The 25668-nt window shown below is 58.1% G+C and overlaps 2 protein-coding genes and 1 long non-coding RNA gene across 7 annotated transcripts; 2 read left to right on the top strand and 1 right to left on the bottom strand.

Moving 5' to 3' along the window:
* The first annotated feature begins 278 nt into the window (after positions 1-278).
* ZNF395 (zinc finger protein 395) lies at positions 279-14457 on the top strand. Of its 2 annotated transcripts, none has more exons than XM_068678949.1 (10): positions 279-435; positions 5514-5760; positions 7466-7653; positions 7967-8079; positions 8636-8871; positions 8962-9062; positions 9745-10015; positions 10706-10798; positions 10890-10993; positions 11222-14457. In XM_068678949.1, exons 1-10 carry the CDS (start codon positions 287-289, stop codon positions 11331-11333), a joined length of 1614 nt encoding a protein of 537 aa, XP_068535050.1. In that variant the 5' UTR covers positions 279-286; the 3' UTR covers positions 11334-14457. The 2 variants fall into 2 exon arrangements, with proteins under 2 accessions (XP_068535050.1, XP_068535051.1); XM_068678950.1 differs by lacking the exon at positions 279-435 and adding an exon at positions 1559-1690.
* Positions 14458-15528: 1071 nt separating this feature from the next.
* Positions 15529-24197, bottom strand: PNOC (prepronociceptin). Of its 4 annotated transcripts, none has more exons than XM_068678951.1 (4): positions 24083-24197; positions 20939-21127; positions 17871-18285; positions 15529-15988 (listed from the first exon to the last, which is right to left on the bottom strand). In XM_068678951.1, exons 2-4 carry the CDS (start codon positions 21056-21058, stop codon positions 15867-15869), a joined length of 657 nt encoding a protein of 218 aa, XP_068535052.1. In that variant the 5' UTR covers positions 21059-21127; positions 24083-24197; the 3' UTR covers positions 15529-15866. The 4 variants fall into 4 exon arrangements, with proteins under 4 accessions (XP_068535052.1, XP_068535053.1, XP_068535055.1 ...); XM_068678952.1 differs by having other exon boundaries at positions 20939-21079; positions 24083-24151; XM_068678954.1 differs by lacking the exons at positions 15529-15988; positions 24083-24197 and adding an exon at positions 15997-16751 and having other exon boundaries at positions 20939-21199.
* On the top strand, positions 21014-23138 carry LOC137854951 (uncharacterized). The gene is made up of 2 exons (XR_011095466.1): positions 21014-21135; positions 22907-23138. It is a non-coding gene; the product is annotated as an uncharacterized lncRNA (long non-coding RNA).
* Positions 24198-25668: the final 1471 nt, after the last annotated feature.

Genomic DNA, 25668 nt, shown 5'->3' with positions numbered 1-25668 from the left:
CTCCGAAGGGGCCAACGCCGCTCGCGGCCGCACAGAGCCAACCCCCGGCACGGCCCCGCCACGCCTCGCCGCTTTCCCCCCCCAAAAAAAAAACAAAAAAATCCTTTTCCACCTCAACAACTCGGCTTGGGGGGGGGAGATCTGAGGGAAAAAGGGATATGGGGAAGCCCTGGGGGCTGCCCCCATCCCATTTCCAGCCCTTTTTCCCCTTCCAACCGGGACTTGGGCGGCTCGGGGAGGGGGAGGACGATGAAGGGGAGGGGAGGATGATGAAGGAGGGGGCAGGATGATGAAGGGGGGGGCGCTTGGAGAAGGCGGCGGAGCCAATGCGCAGGAAGGGGCCGAGCATGTGGGGAGTTGTTTACACCAGCCCGGCCCCGGGAGCTTTAACCCGGCCGCCGGCGAGGAAGGAGGGAGTCACGGCCCCGCCACGCCGTGAGTAGCTCGGGGACAGCCGGGGAGGAGACCCCCGGGGGTCCCCCCCCCCATTTTATTCCCGGGGGTCCCCCCGTTGGAGACCTAGCTTTGCGCCTAGGGTTTTCCCCCCTTGCTCTTAGGGGTCCCCCCCTTGCTCTTAGGGTTCCCCTCTTTACTCTTAGGGTCCCTCCCTTGCTCCTAGGGGCCCCCCCTTTGCTCCTAGGGGTCCCCCCTTGCTCTTAGGGTCCCCCCTTGCTGCTAGGGACCCCCCTTTGCTCTTGGGGATCCCCCGCTTTGCTCCTAGGTCCCCCCCCTGGAGACCTCCCCTTGCTCTTAGGGGTCCCCCCCCTCTTGCTCTAAGGCCCCCCTTGCCCTTAGGCTCCCCCCTTTGCTCTTGGGGGTCCACCCCTTGCTCCTAGGATCCCCCCCTTTGCTCCTGGGGTCCGCCCCTGGAGGCCCAGTTTTGCTCCTAGGGGTCTAAACCTTGCTCTAAGCCCCCTCCCTTTGCTCCTGGGGGTCCTCCCCCCTTACTCTAAGGTCCCCCCTTGTTCTTAGGGTCCCCCCCTTTGCACCTAGGGGTACCCTCCTTGTTCTTAGGACCCCCCCTTTGCTCTTGGGGATCCCCCCTTTGCTCCTGGGGGTCCACCCCCTTTGCTCCTAGGGGTCCCCCCCTTGCTCTTAGGATCCCCCCTTGCTCCTGGGGGTCCCCCATCGCTCCTGGGGTCCCCCCCCTTACTCTTAGGATCCCCCTTACTCTTAGGGATCCACCCCCTTTGCTCTTAGGGTCCCCCATTTGCTCCTGGGGGTCCCCCCCCAGCTGCTGGCGTCCCCCCTCTTTCCTCCTGGAGACCCCCCCTTGCTCCTGGGGCCCCCCTCCCCTTGCTTTTAGGATCCCCCCCTTGCTCCTAGGATCCCCCCTTTTACTCTTGGGGGTCCCCCCCTTTCCCTTTACTCTTGGGGTCCCCTTTTGGGGTCTCCCCCCCCCAAAACCCCTTTTCTCCTCCTAGGGGGGGTCCCCGCTCTTTTGAGCGACCTCCTGGAGGGGAACCGGGGAAAGGCGGGAGGGGGGGGGGGGGGGGGATAATGAAATATAAAAAAAATAGATATAAAAATTAAATAAATAATTTAAAAAAAAAAAAAAAAAAAAAAGCAAAGAGGGGGCGGGAGCGGCGGTTCCCGCCCGGCCGGGCCGCGCCTCCCTCCAGGACCGGCGGCCGCGTACGTGCGGCGGCCTCCGCCGGGGACACCGGGGGTGGGGGGCGGCCCCGCTGAGGTAAAAAAGGGGTCCGGGGAAGGGGGCTGGGGGGACACTGGGGACCTTGGGGGATCGTGGGGACCCTGGGGACCACCGGGAGGGGGCCGGCAGCTGCCTGCCGCCCGCGCTGCGCCACGGGGAAACCCCCCCCGGCTTCCCTCCCCCCTGTGCCAAAGTCCTGCGGGGCTGTGCTGGGCCTGGTGCACGCCCCCCCCCCGGCATTGCAACCCCCCTTTTCACTTACAACCCCCCCTTTTGCATTGCAACCCCCCCCCTTCTGCATTGCATGGCCCCCCTTTCCCTTGCAACCCCCCCCTTTTTGCATTGCGACCCCCCACTTTTCCCTAACAACCCCCCTTTTCCCTTGCACACCCCCCCCTTTTGCATTGCACACCCCCTTTTAGCCTTGCAACCCCCCCTTTTAGCATTGCAACCCCCCCTTTTCCCTTACAGCCCCCCCTTTTGCATTGCACGCCCCCCCCTTTGCCTTGCAACCCCCCCTTTCCCTTGCACACACCCCCCATTTTCCCTAACACCCCCCCTTTTGCATTGCAACCCCCCCTTTTCCCTTACAACCCCCCCCTTTCCCTTGCACACACCCCCCATTTTCCCTAACACCCCCCCTTTTGCATTGCACGTCCCCCCCTTTCCCTTGCAACCCCCCCTTTTAGCATTGCAACCCCCCCCCCTTTGCAGTGCACCCCCCCTTTCCCTTACAACCCCCCCCCTTAGCATTGCACCCCCCCCTTTCCCTTGCACACTCCCCCCTTTAGCATTGCACGCCCCCCCCGCGTGCCCCGCCCCCCGGGAATACCCGTTGCACGCCCCCCCCTCCTTGCACACCCCCCCTGTTGCACGCCCCGCCCTCCCCGTGCTGCCCCGTGCATGCCCCCCCTTTTTACCCCCCCCTTATTTTCCCCGTGTCCCCCCGCCCCACGCACACGTGTCCCGCGTGGGGCCGCCCTCCGGCCCTGCCATCTTCCCCACGTGCCCTTGCACACCCCTTGCACACCCCTTGCACACCCTTGCACGCCCCTTGCACACTCACTTGGCCGTCGGTGCACGCTTGCACGCGTGCGTGCGCTTGCACAACCCCGCGCGTGCCCACCCGCTGAGCCCTCCGGCCTTGCCTTCTTCCCCACGTGCCTTGCACGCCCTTGCACGCTCACTCGGACGCCCTTGCACGCGCGTGTGCACTCGCACAACCACACGCGTGCACACTCGCAGATCCATTTGCACGCTCGCACAGCCCTGCCCCTGCTCGCACAGCCCCGCGCGCGCTCTCGCACAGCCTTGCACGCGCTTCCCCGGCCTCGCACGCGCGCGTGCAGCCTCGTGCGCTTGCACACCCACGCGTGCACGCCCCACGCCGCCTCCCAGCCGCTCTCGGACCCGGCGAGCTGCCGCTGCCGCCCTTTCCTTCCTGGCCGCCTTCCCGCGGGGCCGGGCTCCCCCGCAGCGGGGGCCCCTTTCCCGGGGGGAAACCTCGCCGCCAGCGCCCGCGCCGGAAAGTGCAATTTTTTTCTTATTTTTTAAATTTTTTTTTGGACGTTTGCGGCCTTCTTCCCAAAGCCTTTTTCCTCGGGAATCACCCGGCAGCGGCTCCCCGCCGCCGCTTTTCGGGTTGTCGAGCGCTTGGGTAGGGTTATGGCTGCTCGGCTCGGAGAGGGAGGAGGAATTCGGACGGGGTTTGTGTGCTCCCTGCTCCGGATCCTGGCGCCGCACCAAGCTGTTGCGTTGCCGCTCCCGGCCGCTTGCCACCTCTCTTAGGAGCTTTTTTTTCTTTTTTTTTTTTTCAATAAAAGCCCAAACTTCGCGATTCGCTCCCGATCTCTTTCCCGGCCGTCTGCGCGCGGCCGTGCCGTGGCTTGTCAGGAGCTCTGGGGGGGGGAGTTTTGGGGCGAGAAGGGGTTTTTTTGAACCGGGAAAGCTAAAGGGTTTATTGTCAGTTATTGCAGCACTTAGAGGCTCTTAAAAGATGGATTTTATGGTCGGCTGTGCTCATCTGCGGTGCTTTGTGGCGCGCGTTCGGCTCCGTTTGAAGGAACCTGTACTTTTTTTATTATTTTTTTTCCAAGAAAAGGGGGGGGGAAACCGGGCTTTGCTGGCTTTGCCGCGCACACACGCAGCAAAAAGCGCTTCCCGCTGCGGACCCGAAGCTCAGCACCCGGGTACTGAGCTCCAGGCCTTGGGTTTTGCCATCCCCTGACCTTCCCCGCGAGCCAAACGAAGCTCTCCTCGTTAACCGAGCGGCCTCTTGCCCCCGGGCTCCGCTCCGGTGCCGGCTGCTGACGTGCCGGAGCTGGAAACTCGCCGTCCCCCAAAAAAAAAAAAAAAACGCACGCCCGGGCATTGGAGCAAGAAAATAATTTGGGAGCGGTGCCGGCGCTGACCCCTGCGGCGCCTGATTGCAAACAGCTGGGAGGGCTCGAGGCGGCTCCGGCGGCGGCGGCGAGCCCAGCGCCCGCTCCTCGCCTCGCTTTTTGTGTTTTTGGGCTCCGGGCAGAGCGCCGAAACGGGATCCGGCCTTCAAAGGACGGGGTCTACTGGAAGCAGATGTGGCTCCAAGGCCCAAAAGGGATTTTGGGGGGAGGGTTTTGCGCCTCCGGGTCGCAACCGTGCCGCTCTCCTCCTTCCCTGCACATCAACGCGTGCCACGGGCCGAAATTTGGGGCTAAAACCTCCAGGAGCAGCAGCAATCCTACAAGGAGTGGTTAGCAAAACCGCCCTATTTCTCCCCAAATCCTCGCCACACGGATGATGCTGGAAGGAAGCGTGGTCGGGGGGGCTTTTGGGGTTGGCATTTTGGGGTTGGCAGCGCCGTGGTGCTTGCGTCCCCTTCCATCGCGGGGGCTCCCCGCTGCGCGCCGCCTCCTCCTCGTCCTGCTGGCTGGCTCCGAAGGCGCTGTTAATTTTCTACCCGGGGACAGGCAGATTTCGGGGGAGGACGGAGCGAGCCGGGCGCGCGTGGTTGTTCAGAAAGGACCTCGTAAATCCCGGGCGGCCTTTGAAGCGGGACGGGGTTTGGTGTAACCCTTCCCGGGACGGCGCGCCCGGCCCAGATGTAACAAAATCCTTGCGTTTTGCAGTAAAACACCACTTCTCTGTGACCCCAAACCGAGCATTTCTTGCCTCAACCCTGGGCTGGGCAGCAGCAAACCCCCACAGCCGGGTCTGGCACCCTGAGGGATGCGAGGGGTTTTTTTTGGGGTGCATCCCAAGGCATGGGGGAGATGCTGGGAGTTGGTGCAGTGGCCTTGGCTGCACCAGGATGCGTTGCCTGTCCCCGTACCTGGATTTCTTTTGGTTTTAAGAAACCCTAAACCCACTTTTTTTCTCCTAAAACAGCAGCAAAAACTCTAAACCCAAAGAAACAAGCCAGAGAAGGCAGCTGTGGGCACGTGCTTGCCAGAGTCACACCAACCCGAGCAAAAATAGGCTGGGAATAGTTACAAAAGGATTATTTAGACCAAAATGCCCCAAAGGCTTCATTTTTAAGCAAAACTGGGCAGGAGGACGCGGCCGTTTCTTGACCCTGGGAGTGCAGGGCACGAGGTGCGAGCTTGCAGGAGGCTTCCCCCAAAACCCCGAGAAGGTGGCGTGGAGGAAATGAGGGCGTCTTGGGGGACTTTTGGTGTGGAATCGGCAAAAACGGGGCTTTTATGGGCACCGTCCCCACGTGCCTGAGTCTCTGGCTGTGTGCAGAGCCGTGGCTTTGGCTCCTAGGGTGACGACAGCGAGGGGGTGCACCCCATCGGGATTTTGGGGTGCTGCTGCTGGTTGCGCATCGCGGTCCTGTGCTGGAGATAACCTCCCCGTGTCCTTTTTTCTCCTCCTGCAGCGTGGCCGAGATGGCGAGCGTGCTGTCCAGGCGCCTGGGGAAGCGCTCCCTGCTCGGCACCCGCGTCTCGGCGCCCGACGGGGTGCTGGTGGCCCCCCAAATCCACGCCTTGCCCGCCGACCTCAGCCGGCCCCTTGCCCCCCTGGCACCCCCAGAGGACGGATCCTGCCCGCAGGCGGTGGAGGAGAGCAGCCGGGCACCGAGGTTCCCCAGCCCCGGGCACCATCAGCTGTGCGCCGGGCAGCAAGTACGTAAGGAAGCTTTTGGCTCGGGGCAGGGGGAGAAAAATCAGGGTTTTTTTCCCTAATTAAAGGTCCCGGGGGGAGCTGTAATTGGGGAGATGTTAATGGGGGTGTGTGCGCTTAGCCTGGGCTGTGCGTGATGGATTTGGGCCACGTTGTCTCTGCTGCCTCCAATCCTAAAAATGGGTGTCTGGAGAGGACCGGACACTTCCCTCCAGTATTCTCCAAACATTTTTGGCTAAAGGAGATGAATTTCACACCTCGTTTTCCCCCAGTGGACTGCTCCTCCCTAAGCTTGTCCCATCTCCCCAGCATCCATCCTAACACCTGCAGGCACCCCTTTAGAGGAGGGGACCCCCCCAGATCCTGCTTGGGTTTCGAGCTGCATCCCTGGCAGCTTTTTGCCCCGGGATTTAGGGTCTGCAGGTGAGGAAAAGCAGGAAAAACCTGGAAAAGCAGCCCCCGGGGAAGAAACAGAGGTGACAGCTCCTCCAAAACGTCACCCAGACGTGGTGACACCCCTGCCTCTTGTCCCTGAGGGCCGTGCCTTGACCTGCGGCAGGGAGCAGCGCGTGTTCCTGGCTCCTACCCGCAGAGCTGTAAAAGTTTCTCCGGGCAGAGCTTGTGAAACGCTGTGTAAATAATGCCCTTGGTGGGTTTTCTGGCTGCTCCTGCACCCAGCAGGTTCCTCCTGCCCCCTGTTTATGAGCCGTGGGACACTAGGAGGTGTTTTCTCCCGTGTGCTTCAGCACGGGGGGGATTTTGCCCGCTTGCTTTGGCTGCTGGAAATGACTTTAAAACAGCAACGAGGAGGGATTTCAGCAGCACAGCCGGGTTCTGGCTTGGTGGCTTCGCAAACCGAAGGAGGTGCCACCTCCCTGCGTGGTGCCCAGCTCAGGAGGATGGATTTTTGTGGTGGGGAAGCCTCGCTCCTTGTTTTTGGGGAGCATCAGGAAGGGGTACGGGCTGCAGAGGCTGCGAGGGAGCTCAGATGGGTCCTGGCACTCCTCCTTCATCTTTTTTCCTGCTGGATGTCCCACCCGAGATGTTTTCAGGCTCTTTCCCTGGTTGATATCTGGGTGCATGTGTCCGTCCCGTAGCAATTCCTTGGTGTGACACCCTAAAGAGGGCTCCTGGGCCTATAAATAGCTGCAGACACACGTAGTGCCTCCAGACAGCCACATTTCCATCCCCAGAAATAGGCTCGGGGCTGCTCGTGGCGCGGAACAGCCCGGGAGAAGCAAGCGAGCCTCGGGTGAAAGAGGAGGAGGAGAGCTCTGAACATCTCCTCCTGCCCGAGAGCGGCGACAGGAGGAATCGAGGTGCAATTTTAAGGTCCCTACGCCCAGGAGACCTCCGTTCCCTGATTTTTCATCCCCTCATTTACGTGTTTTCCCAGGGATTATAATGATTGGGGGTGCCTGCCACAGGATGGCGTGCAAGGAAAGCCAAACCAGAGGAATTAACTGGGGAAAATCCCGTCCAGAGTGGTGATGCCCTGTGAATGAGCTGAGGTTGAGCTAACGTACCGGGGAGGGGCAGAGCTTTCAGCAGCGGGGTTGGGGTGAGCCCCGGCACCCCTTTACTTTTCAGGGCCAGCTCTGAGACAGCCTCAATCCCAAATCCCCCTGCTGTGGGGACGTCACACGCACGGGTCAGGATTTCCGACAGCACCAACAAACCTCCCCGCCTCTCCTTTTCCTTTTCCAGGTTTTGGTCACCTACAGCGGGCAGGAATTCGGGGGGCTGGCGGAGCAGCACGACCCCCCCAGCGACAAGGTGAAGGTGCTGCAGCCCGAGCAGGGCTCGCACACGTGCTGGAGGATGCAGGACACGCGGCCAGATGCCACCGAGGCGCTGCAGAGGTCGGTGTCCAGCAGCATCGACGTCCCCAAGAGGTACACGCCTCGGGCCGGCTCGGTTCTCTACCAGCAGAGAGAGAGGTGACGGGGATATCTCTGCTTTATCAAAGAGTGGGTTATCCTCAGAACGGTGCGGTTTAGGATTAAGGCGGATTTATTTCCTGCTTTGAGGGAGAAAACATCCTCCCTGGTGACTTAAAAATGACCCCAAGCCCGCAAGGCGCTGGTGGGAGCCGCGATGCCGCCGCAGGTCGCGGCTCCCCTGCTCGTGGTGGGTTTTTCCTTTGTTTTTTTTTTTTTTTTTTTTTTTTCCGTGAATTTTACATTTCTGTCCCCCCCCACGGTGCAGGAAAGACGATGCGGCCGTGGAGATGGACGAGATGGTGGCGGCCATGGTGCTGACGAGCCTCTCCTGCAGCCCCGTGGTGCAGAGCCCTCCTGCCAGCGACAGCGGCATCCCCCGTGAGTGTGCATTAAAAAAAAACACACAAAAAACCACACTTTTATTATAAGAATAACAACATCTACACTCAAAAATGGAGAAATACCCTGGTGCTTTTGCCAGCCTGGGCTGGGATGGATGCAACCCGGAGGAGCCCGTGGTGCTGGTGCCGTTTTGGAGGGCGCAGACGGGGTGACCCTGCCCTCCGTGACCGTCCTAGGGGGGCCGGGGAGCCCCGGGGTGGGGAGCACCGCCCGGCTGCTCCTTTTTTTAGCGGCGGTTTCATTCCCGAGGAGTCAAATGGAGCCCGGGGGATAAAAATAGCAGCTGGGAGCCGTGGGAAGTGTGCGTGCCCCAGCGCTGGCCGCCCGCTGGCTGTGGACGAGGACGGGGAAGTGGGGTAAAAGTGGGAGCTGGCACCGAGCAAAAGCACAAAGGCTTTGTGTAAAAATGTGAAATAAATAGAAGGGAAACGTCCTCATGGTTATATCCAACCTCGGGGCTGCTCTCAGCCCCCCCAGGGGGGGTTTTGGTCCTCCCCACGGTGACAGTGGCTGCGTGTCCCCCTCCATGCAGCCTCGCGGGCAGTGTGTGATCCCTGGAAGGAGAGCGGCGACGTGTCGGACAGCGGCAGCAGCACCACCAGCGGGCACTGGAGCGGGGGCAGCGACATCTCCACCCCCTCGCCCCCACACCCCGAGGGCAGCCCCAAGCACTCCAGCGAGGCCCTGAGCTCCCCGCCGGCTGACGACGGCTTCGAGACCGACTCCGACCCCTTTCTCCTCGACGAGCCGGCTCCGCGGAAGAGAAAGGTACCAAAAAACCCCGGCACCCCCAGGACAACCCCCCCAGGGGCTGTTGTCACCCAGCTGGGGGTGCCACGAGCTCTATTTGTCCCCCAGAACTCGGTGAAGGTGATGTACAAGTGCCTGTGGCCGAGCTGCGGCAAGGTCTTGCGCTCCATCGTCGGCATCAAGCGGCACGTCAGGACCCAGCACCTGGGGTAAGGCCCAAATTTCACCTCCTCAGCCCCTGCCCAGCCTCCAAACCTCTGTGCCCTGGTGCCGAGCATGCCAGGAGCCACCAATTCCTGCACTAAATAACCCCAAAATCATAGATGCCCCACATTTGTGCAGCAGGCTTGGCACTGCTGCCACTTGTCCCCTCCAGGATGGGAAATTTTCAAGGGCAAAAGTGCTCGGGGTTAGTTTGTGCAGCTCAGGTCTGCCTCTAGGCACTGGATTAGGGTGTGGGGAGCAGCTTTGCTGTTGCAATTCTCACCACAGCCTCTGATTTTTCCTCCTTTTATGCGTTTTTCTCCTCTTTTGCATTTTGAGTGCTCCGGGAAAAGTGCTGGCAGTGGGTGCAGCGGCAGTGCTGGACTGCCATCCAGTGCCAAGAAACGCAGCGGGACAACAACCAAAAAGGCTCTGGGCTTATTTTTTTTTTTTTCCCTCTTGGGCAAAACCTCAGGGCTTCACTTGCAGCCAGCAGTGCCTGGTCACCCCGCTGGTGCTTCTGGCGGCGCTGGAAGATGCGCTCACCATGTGCTGCTGCTGTCACAGAGGCAGCAGCCACCAAAACGCTTTGGCACCTGCAGGCAGAGCCCTCCTATCTTGCAGCACCTCCCTCCCCCAACCCCAGGAGCTGCATTTTCACCCCTCTCCCCCTTTTTTCCCTGGCAGGGACAGCGCCGACTCGGAGCAGCGGAAGCGGGAGGAGGATTTCTACTACACCGAGGTGCAGGTGAAGGAAGAGCCCGCTCCGGAGACGGTGGCAGCCACCAGCCCCGCGTCCGTATCCTCATCCTCTCCCATCATCATCCAGCAAGCCCTGGCCAAACCGGAGGCTCTGCTGCTGGAACCGCCGGCGTTGGAGCCGGCTCTGGCCAGCAGCGCGCTCAGCCAGTCTGCACCCAGCTCCTTCTGGCACATCCAGGCCGATCACGCCTACCAGGTGAGCTCCAGCCACCCTCCTGCCCCGTTTGCAGCGCTCGGGGGCTTCAGGGGGGCTCAGGGGCTGCTGCCGAGGTTGTTTCAGAGCCAGGGGAGCTGTCGGCCTCCGCTGCTCCCCTGCAATTACCCGGCGGTGGTATGCAACACGCCCTGCTCCCGGCAGATAGAGCCCGGCAGGAATGCGGCCGTGCCGGATCCTGCACGTCCCTGCTGTTCGGGGAACCTGGAGATATGGGGTGGTGGCCTCCTGGCCGGTCCCTGTCCCATGTCCCCTGCCACAGCAGCACTTGGAGCTTCAGGGGCTGAGCATGGAGGGACGGATCCCGAAGCTTTGTGCGTTTCTGTGCCCGCCCGGGCACTAAACTAAAAGCAGAAAGCTCCTTGGAGCCCACGTAAATGGGTGAAAAAAAAAAAAAAAGAAAAAAAAGCAGGCACGTGTAGGCTGCTGCCTGTGGTTTGGCGTGAGCCCTGCAAGCAAACGCAGGAGCAAAGAGGCTCTGCCCTAGCAAAGGGGGAACGCTGCCCGTGCCCTGTCCTGTGTCAGCAGGAGCCACAGGAGGGCTTGCACCAAGGATTTCCTTCCCACCCCCAGTGCTCCCAGTTTGGCGGTGCCCCGTGCTGGTTTGCACGTGGGAACGGGACCCCCAGGGCTAACGCTAACTCCTTTTTTTTTCCCCCTTTCTCCCCGCAGGCCTTGCCCTCCATCCAAATCCCAGTGTCCCCCCACATCTTCACCAGCATCAGCTGGGCCACCGCCACCTCGACTCTCCCGTCCCTGTCACCGGTGAGTCCTCGTCCTTTCCCCTTGGTCTTTGGGGTGCTCCTGGGCTCCCTCCTGGGTTTATAAATTCCCCTTTTCTGGCTGTCCCGTGCAGGTGAGGAGCCGGTCGCTCAGCTTCAGCGAACCCCAGCCGCCCACGCCGATGCTCAAATCCCACCTGATCGTCGCCTCGCCGCCCCGCGTGCCCCTCAGCACCAGGTGAGGGTCCCGTCGGAGCAGGAGGGACGCGTTCCCACCTCACCAGCCTTTGGGGTTTTCAAGGAGAGGCTGGACGTGGTGCTTGGGGTCACGGTTTGGTGATTTATGATTCTGTGATCCTACAAAAACGATGCTCGGCAGCACTTTCGGGGCTTTCCCCTGGGTATAGCGGAGACGTTACCCGAAATTTCACAGTTTGGGGTAATTTTCGGCTTCTTCCCTTCGCAGGAAAGTCCGCGGTGAAGCCAAGAAGTGCCGTAAGGTGTACGGCATCGAGCACCGGGACCAGTGGTGCACGGCTTGCCGGTGGAAAAAAGCCTGCCAACGCTTCCTGGACTGAGCCTTCCCTCCCTGCTCCTCCCCGGGGAGCACCGGAGTCCCTCACTGCTGCAACCAGGGACCTTGGAGGCACCTCCTGGGACTCCAGAAGAGCCCTCCAGAGCTGCGTGTAAATTCCTCCTTCTGTATATTGTACATCAGCTGGGTTTGCTCTTTTTTTTTTAAAAAAAAAAGAAAACGTTTTCCAATTTTTTTTTTTTTTTTAAACGTGAAGAATTATCTCCCTCTTGTACAGTCAAAACTGGGGCTGGGAGGAAGAAGCTGGTGGCTCGGCGGGCAGGGGGAGCTCCTAAAAAGGTGATCTGGGGACCAAAGAGCTTCCTGCATTTCCCAGGTCAGCACTAAAACCTCCTGCACCGCCGCGCCGGGGCCGGGGTGAGGCGTTGAGGCAGCTTTCCCTGGCCCTTGGCTCCCTAAAAAGTGCAAATCCCTCGAGTCCTTTAAGGGACGGTGTCGATAACAATGAGAGCTTTAAAAAAAATAATGCTGTTGGGCTGTTGCTAGCAGGGTAGGGATGATTTTTGGGGCAGGAGTCACGGGTTTCCCTCCCGGGTGCCCGTGTGGATGTGGGTTTTATTCGCGTTGTGTCGCACGGGAGCTGTGCCTGTCTGCTTCCAGTTGGTTTGGAGGGAAAAAAAACCTTGTAATCAGGAAAATTATTGGGGTTTTTAAAGCAAAAGCAGCTGTTCCTTCTCATTTTAGGCTTTGTACCTCTGCTTTGCTCCGTGAAAATCTCCACCGTGGCCCTCTTTCGAAGCCAGGCTGAACAAATTTGGTCTTTTTTTAAAGAAGTTCTGGCTTCGCCAGTAACAGGCAGCTGGGAGGACTGGGAAGGGCTTTCCCTCAGCATCACAGCACGGCCCCAGTTTTGGCAAACCAAAATTCGCTTCGCACTCCATCCGCAGCGGGGCAGGAATCTGGACTTTTTTTTTTTTTTTCTTGCTGCATTTTTTGGATATAATTTGATATTTGCAGGTTACTCTCAGCCTGTAACCCTTATCCATCAAGCCGAGAGCGATCCCAGCACGAGGCTTGAGCCCGGGGTGATTTTAAGGGCCACGCAGTACAACTGAAATCCCCTTTAAAACCAAATCATGTGGCTCTGCCAAATTATTTCGCTCCTGGATGGACGCGAGCCCTGTCGTTGAAGGGGACAGGGGAGGCGAAGCAGGTTTGTCTATACACGTGGTACTGGTGCTTGTCAACCTTTTTTTTTTGTAATTTTGTATATCCAAACAGAATATCATTCCAGAACCTCTCTTCTCTCCTCCTGGAGCCTGTGTGAGGCTGGGGTGATGGAAAAGCCCTTTCCTCTCCTGCTGGCATCGTCCATCCCCGGAGCGGGGGCCAACGCTTTACTTCCAACACCGGGTTTTCAGCCTCGTGCCCTGCGTCCTGGTAGCAATGCTCAAAAACTTGCACTACTCAAAAACTTGGTTTTAGCTTTGTTTTCTTTTCCAGAACGCCCCCAGGCCTTTGCTGCCAGCTGATCTTCGGGTCGCAGAGCCGGCAGGCCCCAAATTTGCCGCTGGCCGTCCCGTTTTGCCCCGCGTTGCTCAGCGTGGTTGTCCCTTGGGAAGGGCACGGATGGGTTTTTGGTGATGCTGAAGGTTCAGGTGGGCTCTCCGTGGGGTTTTCAGAAGTGAAAAGTGCTGCTTTGGGAAGTCCCCCGCCGCACCTCGCTGCGTTTTCCCTTCCCAAATTTTAAGAGGCTTGAAGCAGCACCCGGAGCACGGACATCAAACCCCAAAAAGGGGGAATTTGTGGCTCCCTCAGCCCCCGTGCCTTCGCTCCCGCGACTCGGAGAGACCCAGAGGTTCTCCCTTCTTGCTTTCCGTGCCCTCCCTGCCCCGAAACGGAGGTGGGGGCCCCGTTTTGGGGCCCCAGCACTCAGGAAACCCAAAGCAGGGTGCAGCGTCCGACAATCCGCACCAACCCCTCGCCCTTTTTCTGCTTCAGGTCGGGGTTTTTCTTGCTGCCGGGAGCCTGGGCTTGTGTAAAAAAAAAGGAAATTTTCTGCTAAAGGTGATTTTTCTAGGAAAAATGTCAGTGACTCTGGAATAAGCAGGTGTGCTGTGCGTGCTGGGTCCCCGGGTGCGACGGGGGCACGGTGGGACCCCCCAAAATTTGGGGGATGCTGCCCCCGCCACCCCCCAGCCCGTGCAGCGCCGCCTCCCCCAGGGAATAGCACTTACTGCCAGGGTTTTCCTGCACAGGAATGTTTTTGTATCAGTGTTTTATCCAGGGGGTGGGAGGCGCCTGCAGCTGATTTTCCGAAGGCTTTTGCGGTACAGACGTAACTGGACAAAATCGTCCTCTTGCTCGTGGCTCTTTCCTTTTTATTCTCTTTTATTTTAATGGCAAAACTGGTGCAGGGTTGCTTTTATTTTCTTTCAGTTTGGGACTATTTCGTTGGTTTTTTTTACACTTTAAACCAGAAAAACCTTCTTATCTTCCTGCAGCTCCCACAACACCTCTCGGGTTGGCTGGCCTCTAATTTTTTTCGCTTTTCCCTCCTTTCCCATCCCTTTTCTCATCATTTTTGTAACTCGCTTCCAACCAGCTCTTGACCATCTTCCTGCTCTCAACCGCCTCCTCTCCAGCCCCAGCCTGGAAACTCAGCTTGGAGAGTTTTCCCTGGTCCGCCTGCCTCCCACGTGTATGTATGTATATAGGAACCTCTTAATTGGGCACTAATTGGAGGCTGCTCTCCCTCTCCAGCCCGGCCACGGTGACACCCCGCTGCTGCCGAGGGTGCTTGCACCCCGAGAGGAAAACCCCAGCACAGGGTGGCCCCGCGCTGGCACCCAGCGCCCCGTCACCATCAGGGGGTGACGTCGGGACGGGTGCCAGGCGGTGGTGGCACGGGGAAAAGGGGTTGGGGACGTTTGTCCCCGTGCTCCTGCGGGCCCCCGCTGCCCGGCCGGGCTGGGCTTGATGCCGTATCGGTGAATTTTCTTGTCTTCTTCGGAGCTTTTTTCTCGGCTGTCTTCCAAGTATTATTTTTATTGGGAAAAAAAAAAAAAATAATTAAAAAAAATAAAAAATAAAAATGTGAAATGTAATTTTTACAGCAGCAATATGAAATATATTTTATAAGAAATAAAAAAGAAAAGTTGCCTGACGCCTCGCTGGCTCTGCCTCGTCCTTGCAGCCCCGTGTCCTGGTGCTTTCTTGCCCTCCTCGTGCTCATCCCTTAATATTTCTTCCCCGTTGGCACAACCACTTCTGGCACCACTAGATAGCAGTGTCCGCCCGCCGATGGCACTGCCTTTCCCTCCTGCAGCACATGTTTCTGCTTCCTTTTTTCCTCGGGGGGTGATTTTCCTCCCCCAAAACCCCAAATCCGTCGAATTTCAACCTGAAAGCTCATGGAGAGTTCGGCGCGTGCCAACCCCAGCAGGTTTTTGGGGGGCTCTGCAAGGTCTCAAAACCCTCTTGCAAGTCGCTCTGTTGACCTCAGAAGCTGCCTCGTGATGCAAAAAGCCTGGATAATTTATTATTTTTTTTTATTATTATTATTTTTTTTTGCATGGAGGTGAGAGAGGATGTGGAAAAGGAGAAGAGGGTGGGAGGAAAATTTGGAGAGAAGGGTGGGAGGTTGAAATTTGGAGAGAAGGGCTGAACGGGGGCACAGCAGGTGGCGATGCCTGCCTTGCAGGGGAAAAGGAGAGGAGAAAAATATAAAAAAACCGCGCCTGGGAGCACCAAGGGGATGCAATTCCGAGCACTTCTGCAGGGTTTCGTGGCCCCATAGCAGGGGGATTTGGGGGACCACCGGTCCCAACGGGACACAGGCGAAGCGATGGATGCCCACCGGCCAAAAACGCAGCACGAGGCCCCTCTCTTCACCTCCTCTGTGGCTTTGCAAACTGGGACCGAACTGGGGGACACTGCTGTGTCCCTCCTCCCACTTTTAACCTAGAAAAATCCCTTTTTCTCCCCAAATAACCCCCCGCTCCATCCCTTTTTGTCCCATAGGCCACACGTGCAATGACGTGACGCCCCCTGAAGCACCGTCACTGCCCATACTGGAGGGGATCTCTGCTGGGAACCATGCACATTTCCCAAAATCTCCTTTTTTTTCCCCTAAAACCACGCCATTTCCCAGCTGAGGGGGGCGAACCGAGCCCCCGGGGTGGGGGGCAGCGGGGACCTTGCGTTGACCCAAGTGACGGTCGCCAGTCGCACTGAGATCGTAGAAACAGTAAACTAATTTATTAATCCTTTTGCTATGTACAAGTTTAATGGAGAAATCTTTGTATGAAACAATTAAAAAGAACAGGAGGGGGCGGAGGGGGGCGAGATTTTTTTTTTTTTGCTCTTTTTTTTTTTTTTTTTTTTCCAGGGGGTTGCGTCGGGTGATTTTTTTTTTTTATTATTTATCATTTTTTTTGGTACAAACGGCGAAAGGGGCGGCGCTGCGGGGGGAGACCCGGGCGCGGGGCACGCGGGACATGCTTCGGGCAGCAAATTAGGCAGAAAGGTCGAAGGAAAAAAGGTGAGGGGGGGGGACACCCACGGCTCCGGGGGGTCACGTTGGGAGCCCCCGGGAAGGCAGCTGGGACGCGATACATGCCGGGGGGGACGCGACAAAGGACGCACGCGCGGCCGTGTTGCTGAGCAAAGAAGTCAACCCCGGAGTCCTTATCAAACCTCAAGGAAAGCGCAAAAAAAAAAAGGAAAAAAAGGAAATAATAAATTATATTGAAATTAATTAAAAAAAAAAAAAAAGACCACAATTTCAGGTGTTTTCTACCCAGCACCTCCGGTGCCCTCCTGTGGGCGCACGGGGAGACCGAGCCACGGTGGGATGCGACCTTTCGGGTGTCTCAGCATCCCCCAGCCAAAAAGCTGGGGATAAATCCAGATGGGGGGGTGCGGATAAATCCCCCCGGGCAGGGGGCTGGGGCTGAGAGGGGATGCCCAAAAACGTGCAATAATAATTTTGGAGAGGGGAACAAAACCAAAAAAAGAAAAAAAAAATTATATTTTCCACTATTTTCCACTATTTTCCACTATTTTCCACTATTTTCCACTGCGTCCAACTTGTGGGGTGTTTCCAATGGCCGAGCGAGGTGCGAATTTTGCAAAAAAAATCCCATTTTCCTCCTTTTTTGTTTTTTTTTTTTGTTTTTTTTTTTTGTGGTCCCCCTCCCCGCCGTCCTCGCTCCCGTGTCCGGCGGTGGCCGAATCCTTCCCGTCCTGGCTTAAATTGCTACCGAGTGAAGAGCGGTCACGGGCGGGCACCCAGGTGGCTGCAACCCCAGAAGGGAGAAAAATGATTTCTGAACGCGTGCGAGTCTGAAGCGCTTTGGGGTCCGTCAGAGAGAGGTGGAGGCTGCTTGGGTGGAACAGGAGCAGGGCTAATTTTGCCTGTGCCTGGTGGTGGCGGGTGCCGGGAGGCGGTGCCGGAACGCTACAAAAAAAAAAACAGAAAGAAAAGAGAAAAAAAAGAAAAAAAAGAAAAAAAAAAAAAAAGAAAAAAAAAAAAAGAAAAAAAAAAAGAAATGCAGCTGAGAGCGGAGCGGGAGGGGGGCCGGGATGCTCGGTCCCGGGGGCTGCGGGGCCGGGGAGAAATCCCCTAAGTTAGGGAGATGCCTCGCAGCACAAAAAGAAAAGAAAAAAAGAATAATAAAAAAAAAGGAATTAAAAATTCCCCCAAAACCTCAATTTTGGGTGTTTGGGGAGGTGGGTGGCCTCGCCGGGTGCAGGGCAGGCGCTGGGGGCTCTGAGCATCCCGACCATCCCAGCTTCTCCTCCCGCCGGCACCGCTTTTTGGGGGCTGCCCCCCCCTCGCTGCTAGATTTGGCCAACACAAAGCTTTTGGGAGGCTTCATCTCATTTCTAAAAGCAACAGGTTTGGCTCTTTTTTGATTTTTTTCCCGCTTTTTGGGGGCCGAAACGTTCTGTGTACCTATTTGGTGATGGGGACAAAACCCTTTCGCCCGTCACCCCGATGTGACCCATGGCAAAGGGACTTCCCTGGGGCTGTCACCGAGCCAGGGACATGCAGCCTCGCCTCGTGGCTTGGTCTTTTCAAGCCGTTTTTAATTATTTTCCCCCTCTATTTTTAATTTTGCACCCGTGGGAATGGGGAACGCAGCGCTGGAGCATCCCCACCCTGATCCAGCGTCGCCATTCGGCGGGGCGAAAACAGCGTTTATTGGGCAAAACCCGACTACTAAGAAAAAATAACACAAAAAACACACAGAAAAAAAAATAAAGAAACAAAAGGGTCTGGGGATGGGTGGGGTCTTTTGGGGCAAAATTATGGTATTTTGGGAGGGGGGTGCAAAAATGAAAATAAAGCAGCCATCGCTTCCTGGAGAAGACCGGGCGCGCGCGGGGCCGGCTCGCGATTCCTAACGGAGGTTTTTGGGGCTTGGGGTGGGGTGGGGTGGGGTGGGGTGGGGTGGGGCAATTTGGGGGTTGGGTTGACTTTTTTTGGCCATGGCAGATCCACCTCCAAATGGGTGCCGCGGGGCCGGCTAGATCTCGTTGTGCTCGCTGAGGTCGCCGGCCGTGTCGTACTCACTGGAGCGGGGCGACATGCCCAGGTACTGCTTCAGGAACTCGCTAAACCTCTTCTGGTTGTTCCACTTCCTCGCCGATTTGCGCACCCCGATGAAGCCCCCGTACCGCTTCTGCACCCCTCGGGCCGCCGGCCACGAGCCCCTCGTCCCCCTTGGGAAGCCACCGCCGAGCCGCCGGGAAATGTCCTCGTCCCGCGACGGGAAAGCGCCCGGCGCCGTCCCCGCGCCTCCGTCTTCGGCGTCCCGCCGCCGGAGCAGCTCGCTTACCTGCAGCGGGCTCGCCGCCTCCGCCGGCCCCACGACCCCAAAAACGCCGGCCCCGGTAGCCCCCGGCCGTGGGGAGGCTCGGATGGAGGCGGCGCACATCTCCCAGGTGGCCCGCGGCACGGCCTCGCCTTCGCACTCCAGGATGCAGACCTGCGCGGGGAGACACGGGGACGGGTTTGGGGTCAGAAAGCCCGGAAGGGTTTGGGTTGGAAGGGAGCTTAAGGGGCAACAAATTCCAGCAGCTATGGGGGAACTCACAGATCCTTAAGGGATTTCCTGACATCTACCCAAAACCCACCCTCTTTCAGCCTAAAACTATCACCCCTTGGGTTCTTGGGATTCCTCCCACCCATCCTACTGGAAGACACCCCAGAAAATCACCAGCAGCTCATCAACGCTTGCAAGCCATCACTCAGTCCTAAATTTAGGGTTTTAGCCAACCCCAGGCATCCCAAACCTGATTATCCACCCCTTTTCCCCACTTCCCCACTGGACCCCAAGCTCCGGTCCCGTCCCGTCCCCATCTACACCACCCTTGCCCATGGCCATGTGAAGGGAGGCGGCCCCAAAAACCTCCTAAAATCCATGAGAAGCCAGACATCTCCCTGCAGACGGCTCTCGGGGTGGCTAAGCATGACTTCCCCTCCATAAATCCACGCTGGCTGCTCCCGATGACCTTCGTGTCCTTCATGTAATGCTTTCCAAGATGATGTTTGGGACCGAGGGGAGGACAAACCAGCCTCAGCCCCAAATCCTCCTTCATGCCTTCTTTCCCAAAAAGAGACAAGTGCCTTCTCCGTGTCCCCAGGAGCCTGTCCTGCTCACCACATCCTCCAAAGGCCATCAAGACGTGGCCTTCAGGCCATCAAGAGCGACCTCACCACGCCATCAGACCCAAGGGTGCGTCCCACCGTGGCCGGGTCTCATCCCCTTCCAAGGGTCCACCAAGACGGGGCGCAGAGCCAGCTGGGAAAAGCATCCGGGAGAAACCATCCAGGAGAAGACCCCAAATCAATCAATATCCAGAGAATTTGGGGCTGGAGGGCATGGAAGGAAGGGCTCGTCTTCCTTGGCCTCGTCTTTCCAACCCAAGTCGGCTTCATGGCGGGTTCTTCCAGATGCTAAACACCAACACGAGGGGGCCTCTGGCTAAAACGTGGTCGTGTGCGTCTCAAAGCTTCCAGAAATGGTCATCTGCAAGGCCAAAACCCTTGCAGAACCGCTCTTTGCCATGGGATCGTTGACTTTGCTGGGTGGGAGGTGCCACAGGTCCCCAGGTGGTGTCCCACGTGGAGCTCAAGCACGTGGCTCCGCAGCAACTCGCCATTTCCATGTCTTTTTCCATGACAAAGAGAAAAAAAAAAAAAAGGAAAAAAAAGGTCTGGGATCTCCAGACCTTTGTCACCACCTCCTGCCGATGCTCGGTGTCCCGACCGCGCCCCAGATGGATGAAGGATGAAGGACGTCGCATGAAGACAGCAGCTCCAGCTGATGGGCTCGGAGAGGAATCCCCCAGGACATCCAGCTGGAGGTCATCGGTGTCCCACCACCCATCCACGACGCAGCCCCGTGGTCACCTTGGGGTCCTCAGCCCTCGTGCTGCTGCCTTAATTCACGTGGAAATGGCTCCTGCCACCTCGTGGGGTTTTGGAAGTCCTCCAAGCAAGCGCTGACCGATCCTCCTCCGTGTATCCGGGGTGGCCGTGGTGGCCCTGAGATGGACCTCGTGTCCCCAGGGTGTCCCTAGGGTGGTCCCCAGGTGGTCCTGGTAGACCCCAAGTGGCTCTGGTGGCCCCAAAGTGGCCCTGGTGGCCCCAAGACATCTTCAAGGAGTCCCTGGTGACCTCGAGACGTCTCCAAGGTGGCCTTGAGGCATATCTGAGGTGGCTCCGAGATAGCCCTCGTGTCCCCTTCTTGTCCCCTATGTCCCCTCATTGTCCCCAAGATGTCCCAAACCACCCCATTTCCCCCCCACCCCACTGATCCCCAGCGCCAGGGAAGACAGAGCAGGAGGGGGGAGCCCCTTTCCAAAAAAAAACACCATTCTGGACCCAAATCAGCGCGATTATACCCCAAATCTTGCCTCTACCGGGACCGAGCAATGGGGTGGCTGCGGCACCTCCACCGAGCCTCAGGTCCCTGCTTTTTTGGGGTCCATTTCCCACCTTTGGGGGCTTCCCCCGTGGTTTATCGGTGCGGAGAGGAGAGCGGCAGCGAGGAGGCTCCCGATTCTTCCCCGTGGGCGGAGGGGGAACGGGGAGGGAAGCCAAAAAATCTCCCGGCCAGAGCCCGGCCACGGCTCAGCGGAGGGGAAAGGGAAGCGTCACGGGTAGGGACGGGCTGATTCATCCCTTTGCAGCGGGATATTTTCGCCCTCGCCGCGTCTCCCCCGGGCTCGACAGCCCCAAATTTTGGCTGCCCCATTTGGAATATCACAGCCCAGCTTGTATCTGGTCCTGCTGGGGCTCAGAGGAGGTTTTTTGGGGGCTTTTTGGGTGCTGGTGCCTCCGGAGGGGTGCGTGGTGGTGATGCCGTGAGCCATTAGGGCAGGAAAGCTGGGGATGAGGGGGATTTTTGGACCCTCCCCAAAACCCGTGGCCATCAGAGCTTTGGGGCCAGCACTGCCCCTTCCCTTGGGACCATTTCATAAAATCCCGTAGGCATGGCCACAGCATTTTGGGGTGCCCACGGGGAAGGGACAACACCACCACCACCCTCATCCCTCATCCTCCCCACCCACCCCACGAACCCGGCGCCCTCCCCAAGGACCCCAAACCCGAAACCCGGTACGGGGGGCACTTACGAGGACGTCGAAGCTGTCCCTGTAGAGGTGGCGGTCGCAGCGCAGGCAGTCCCCCCGGCAGTCCCCCCGCGCCCGGGCGAAGAGGCAGAGCAGCAGCAGATCCCAAAACACGGCCCTCATGGTGCCAAAAAGCAGCAGCGGCTGCGGCCGGAGGAGACAAAACCCCGTCAAACCCCGGCACGCCACCTCCTAAAGGGGTAAGGAACAACGCTCAGCCCTCCCCAAAATGACTGATTTATTTATTTATTTATTTATTTATTTATTTTTAGGGGAAATGATCCTCTCCTTCCCCCCCCACCCCGCCCAGCTTCGTTTTCCCCGGGCTATCCCATGTCAGGGCTTATTTTAGCGCCGGGACGTGACGGGGAGGCACGTTGGGGATGTCCCCGAGCAGGACACCACCGGGGCTGGGTAAAGGGGAGCCCCCCACCTGCCTTTCCCTATCCCATTTCCCCCTCCCCAACCATTTCCGAGGGGGCATTTCGGGTGTTGACCCCCCCCCCGTCCCTATCCCGGGAGGTCCCGATGCGCATCGATGTGCGCATCGGTGGCACGTGGCGGCGAAGTGACGTGGCCGTGGCCGAGCAGCAAACATTTTCCTCCGGGATCGGGATGATTTCGCCCCCCGTGTGTCCCCACAAGCTTCTGGTCCTCAAAAAAAATAATTTCCCAGCTTTTCACAAATTTCTGATGGGGTCCAAAACCCACGTGCCCGGCGGCTTCGCCCCGGCGCGGGATGCTCGCAGGCGACGAAAATCTCGGTGGCGGTGGCGGGGGCTTCGCAGCCCATCCTCCCTTATCATTTTGGGCCACTTTTGGGGTTTTTGAGGATGGGCTCAGGGCTCGTTCCCTTTTTATTTCCCAGCGAGCTGGGGAAATCTTGCAACGGGAGCGGGGCGCGCGGTGTCACGGTCACCTTCCAGCTGGGTGACACCGAGCCTCGCCGAGCCGCCGCTTCTTGGCGTTTGCCGGAGGGAAAGCTGATAAGGGGCAGGAATTAAGGTTTAATCTTCGCCCAGCCTCATTAAAACTGGCTGCCGGAGTGAGTCAGAGGATTGGCAGGATGCTCCCGGGAGAGGGCGAGCCCTCCCTCACCCCCCGAAAATTTCGTGGGGGCTGCAAACCCCATCCACGTCCCCAAAGGGGGTTTTTGGATGACCCCAGGAGGGCAAATCTGGCCGGGGTAGGCTCAGGGATTACAGCTTAATGGGAAGATGCTATGGGGTGGGCACGCTGCGAGCCCCCAAAAATAAAGAAAAAGAAGAAAATTAAGAAAATAAACCCTCTCCACCACGCACCGGTGCTCAGCCAAACCCCAAAAGGCATCCAGCCCACGGGAAGCGCTCCTGGGCGCACCCAAATTGCGCCTGGATGGTTTTTTGGGGGGGCTGGAGGGAGGCGGCATCCCCCGAAAAACATCGCGGTGAGCCCCGCCGCTCCGGCAGCCCCCCGGGGTTGACTTCTCCTCATTAATATCGGTTTAAAAAAAAAAAAAAAAGAAGAAGAAAAAGGAGAGATTTGCTGGCAAAGCAGCCTGCGGTCCCGATAACAGCGGGGTCTGGCCATCCATCAAGGCGGGGATTTATTTATGGCTGCGGGTGGGAGGGCGAGGGGGGGGCGCAGAGGTTTGGAGGGGTGAATTTCGGGGGGCGGCGGACGGGACGGAGCCGGTGGGACGTCAAGAACCCGCGAGGAGAGGAGGAAAATTGGGAAGCGGGCGCAAGAGGGGAGGCGAGGAGCTTTTGGGGTGAAAAGCTGCCGAAATGGGGCTGCTGGGGGGGGATGCTGCGTCCTCATCCCCGGGGGAATCCTAATGATGATCCCGGCACCCCGACGCATCCGGAGGTGTAAATGCGGGGATGTTTTGGGGTCAGGATCAATCCTGCTGTATGGGGACAAGCTCCAAGCCTGGAGCCGACCCTAATTGTTTTTTTTTTGTGTATTTTTTCCTAAACCCCACTCTTTCAGCCCAAATCAAGGCCTGACCCAGGCGGGCAGGGAGATGTGACCGGGTTGGATGCGCATGGAAAGGGTCCGGCTGCCTCCAACCGAGCCTTGTCCAACAGTGGCCCCCACCGGCACCGGCTAAAACCCTAAAACGCTTCCCCTCCCGGCTCCTCCAGCATTAAAAAAAAACGCAAAGTTGCCATCAGGAAAAAAATAAAAATTAAAAAAAAATAAAAAAAAAAGGAAAAAGAAACCAAGGGGAGCGACCGAAACCTTTGTGCCGGCGGCCGGGGGGCTCGGGGAGATGCTGGGGGGATTTTTTTTTTTTGGGGGGGGGGATTTGAGGCTGCCTCCCCCCTTTCCCTGCTTCCCGGGAGCCGGGCGGAAAAAAATGGGCAAAAAAATCGAAAAAAGAGCTCTTCCTTTTGTTGAGCCCCTCTCCAGCAGGTAATTGGCCATAATTGGCCCAAATTGCACAGGCTGCGGCGAGGCGAGCGGCGCAGATGGGGCAGCGAATTTCTCGACCGTTCACCGTGGGGGGGGGCTGAGAAAGGGAAAAAAAATAGGGAAAAGGAAAAAAAAATAATAAAAAAATACATTTTCTTCATTTTCTTCCTTTTTGTGCTCTGTCAAGAAGGGGAAAGGTGCCCACGGAGCCAGGCGTCCCCCGAGGTGCCCAAGTTGCGAAGTTCCCTTCCCCTTTTTTTCTCCTGGATATTAAAAAAAAATTAAAAATATAAAAAAAAAAGGGGGGGGGGAAGACGCCGGGAGGGGAAATTTGCGGTGTGGAGGCTCCGCAGCTTCTCCCCGCAGGCCGTCGGGGACGGAGGCACCAAGAAGGGGGGGATTTGGGGTTCCAAAAGCCCCAAAAAGCCTTCGCCTCTCACCTGCCGCGCCCGCGGCTTCGCGCCGGCTCCTGTTGCGTCCCTGGGCGGTTTGGGTCCAAAAAGGGGCAATTTGGGGGCAGGTGAAACTTTATTTTATTTTTTTTGGGCACGTGCAAGCCGAGAGATCTCCCTATTTGGGGGCAGAAATCCCCCTTTAACCCTCGGCGGGGAGAGAGAGGAACGTCGCCCGAAGGCATCCCGAAAACCCCGAAAAGACGGATTCCAAAAATCCCAAAAACCCCAAAAATGAAGAAAATGAAGAAAAATCCCGACCCCACAAGAGGATGGGAAGGGGAAGGAGATCTCCTACCTGCGGGTGCGCTGTCAGCCGCCGGCTCCTCAGCTCCGTGATTCCTCCGGTGCCGGTGGCCCCGTGGTATTTATAACGGTGTGCGCACACCCGGCCCTATAAACCTCCCTCCCCGTCCTAACACGTGCGCTGCTGAGCCCACCCCCGGGGGGCTGGGGAATAGGATTTGGGTCCCCCCTCCCTCCCCATCCTTTTTGGGGACTTTGCTGTCCCCATCCTACAAAGCCCTCGTCGTCCCGGTGTCCGGCATCATTGTGGGATTTTATTTTTTTTTGGGGGGGGAATCCCCTAAATCGCCACCCAGGAGGGGATTTGGGGGGAAAAGGGGGCACCCCCCCTATAAAAAGACCCGCAGAGAGGGGTTGGATTTGGGGTCGGCAGCCTGAACCCCAGCGCGGTGTCCCCCAGCACCCCGTGGGCCAGGAGGATGGGGGGGTTATGGGGTTGGGGTTGGGGTTTGGATTTGGGGTGCCCAAAGGGGTTTTAGGGGTGCCCAGCTCCCCAAATCCAGCCCCATGAGCACTGGGGGGCACCCACCTCCCCCCCCCACCACCTCATTTGGGGCAGAATGGGTTAAAAATGCTTCGTTTCCACCAGGGACCCTACAAACTTTCACGGTGCAGCCCCAGGCTGGGGAGGGGGCTCCCCCCGACCCCAAAACAGAGGATCAGGATTTTTGGGGGCAGGATTGGGATATGGGATCAGGACCAGGATTTGGGGTCAGGACTGGGATTTGGGGTCAGGACCGGGATTTGGGGGCAGGATCCGGTCGTGGGGGGGGGGGGTCCCTGGCTCAGTGGGGGAAAATTAAAAAAAAAACCTTTTAATTGGGAGGTGCTGGAAAGGAAGAGGACCCCCGGCCCTACCCGAAAATAGGGTTGAGAATAGGGCCGAGCCCCAGGGGCGCACACAGGGCAGGGTCGGGATTTGGGGTCAGGATTGGGCTTTTGGGGTCAAGATCTGGGTTTCAGGGCAGGGGCAGGGTTTGGGAGCAGGATGGCTTTTTGGGGCAGGATCAGGATTTTAGAGCAGGTTTGGGATTTTGGGGGCAGGACTGGGGTTTGGGGGCAGGACTGGGGCTTAAGGGCAGGATCAGGATTTGGGGGCAGGATCAGGATTTGGGTGCAGGGTCAGGATTGGGATTTGGGGGCAGGACTGGGGTTTGAGGGCAGGATCAGGATTTGGGGGCAGGATCAGGATTTTCGGGTATTTTCATGATTCTGGGGCAGGATCGGGATTTGGGGACAGGATCATGGTTTCAGGGCAGGATCAGTATTTGGGGGCAGGGTAGGATTTGGGGGCAGGATCAGGATTTGGGGACAGGATTAGGATTTGGGGTCAGGATCTGAATTTCAGGGTAGAGTCAGGATTTTGGGGCAGGGTCAGGATTTGGGGGCACAGTCAGGATTTGGGGGCAGGATCGGGATTTGGGGGCAGGATCAGGATTTGGGGGCACAATCAGGATTTGGGGGCAGGATCAGGATTTGGGGACAGGATTAGGATTTGGGGTCAGGATCTGAATTTCAGGGTAGAGTCAGGATTTTGGGGCAGGGTCAGGATTTGGGGGCACAGTCAGGATTTGGGGG

This window comes from Anas acuta, chromosome 3 (genome assembly GCF_963932015.1).
Source record: "Anas acuta chromosome 3, bAnaAcu1.1, whole genome shotgun sequence".
Classification (NCBI taxonomy): Eukaryota; Metazoa; Chordata; class Aves; order Anseriformes; family Anatidae; genus Anas; species Anas acuta.
The sequence above is the reverse complement of the archived record's forward strand: the minus strand, read 5'-3'. Positions and strand labels throughout refer to the sequence as shown.

Bases quoted from the DNA above. Each gene is read 5' to 3' on its own strand.
- PNOC (XM_068678951.1), bottom strand. From the start codon at position 21,058: ATGAGGGCCGTGTTTTGGGATCTGCTGCTGCTCTGCCTCTTCGCCCGG. The intron at 18,286-20,938 runs GTAAGTGCCCCC...CTCCCCGCGCAG, and splicing joins GGGACAGCTTCGACGTCCTC to GTCTGCATCCTGGAGTGCGA. The intron at 15,989-17,870 runs GTGAGTACGACA...GCTTTCCTTGAG, and splicing joins GGGCATGTCGCCCCGCTCCA to GTTTGATAAGGACTCCGGGG.
- ZNF395 (XM_068678949.1), top strand. From the start codon at position 287: ATGATGAAGGGGGGGGCGCTTGGAGAAGGCGGCGGAGCCAATGCGCAG. The intron at 8,872-8,961 runs GTACCAAAAAAC...TTTGTCCCCCAG, and splicing joins CGGCTCCGCGGAAGAGAAAG to AACTCGGTGAAGGTGATGTA. The intron at 10,799-10,889 runs GTGAGTCCTCGT...TGTCCCGTGCAG, and splicing joins CTCTCCCGTCCCTGTCACCG to GTGAGGAGCCGGTCGCTCAG.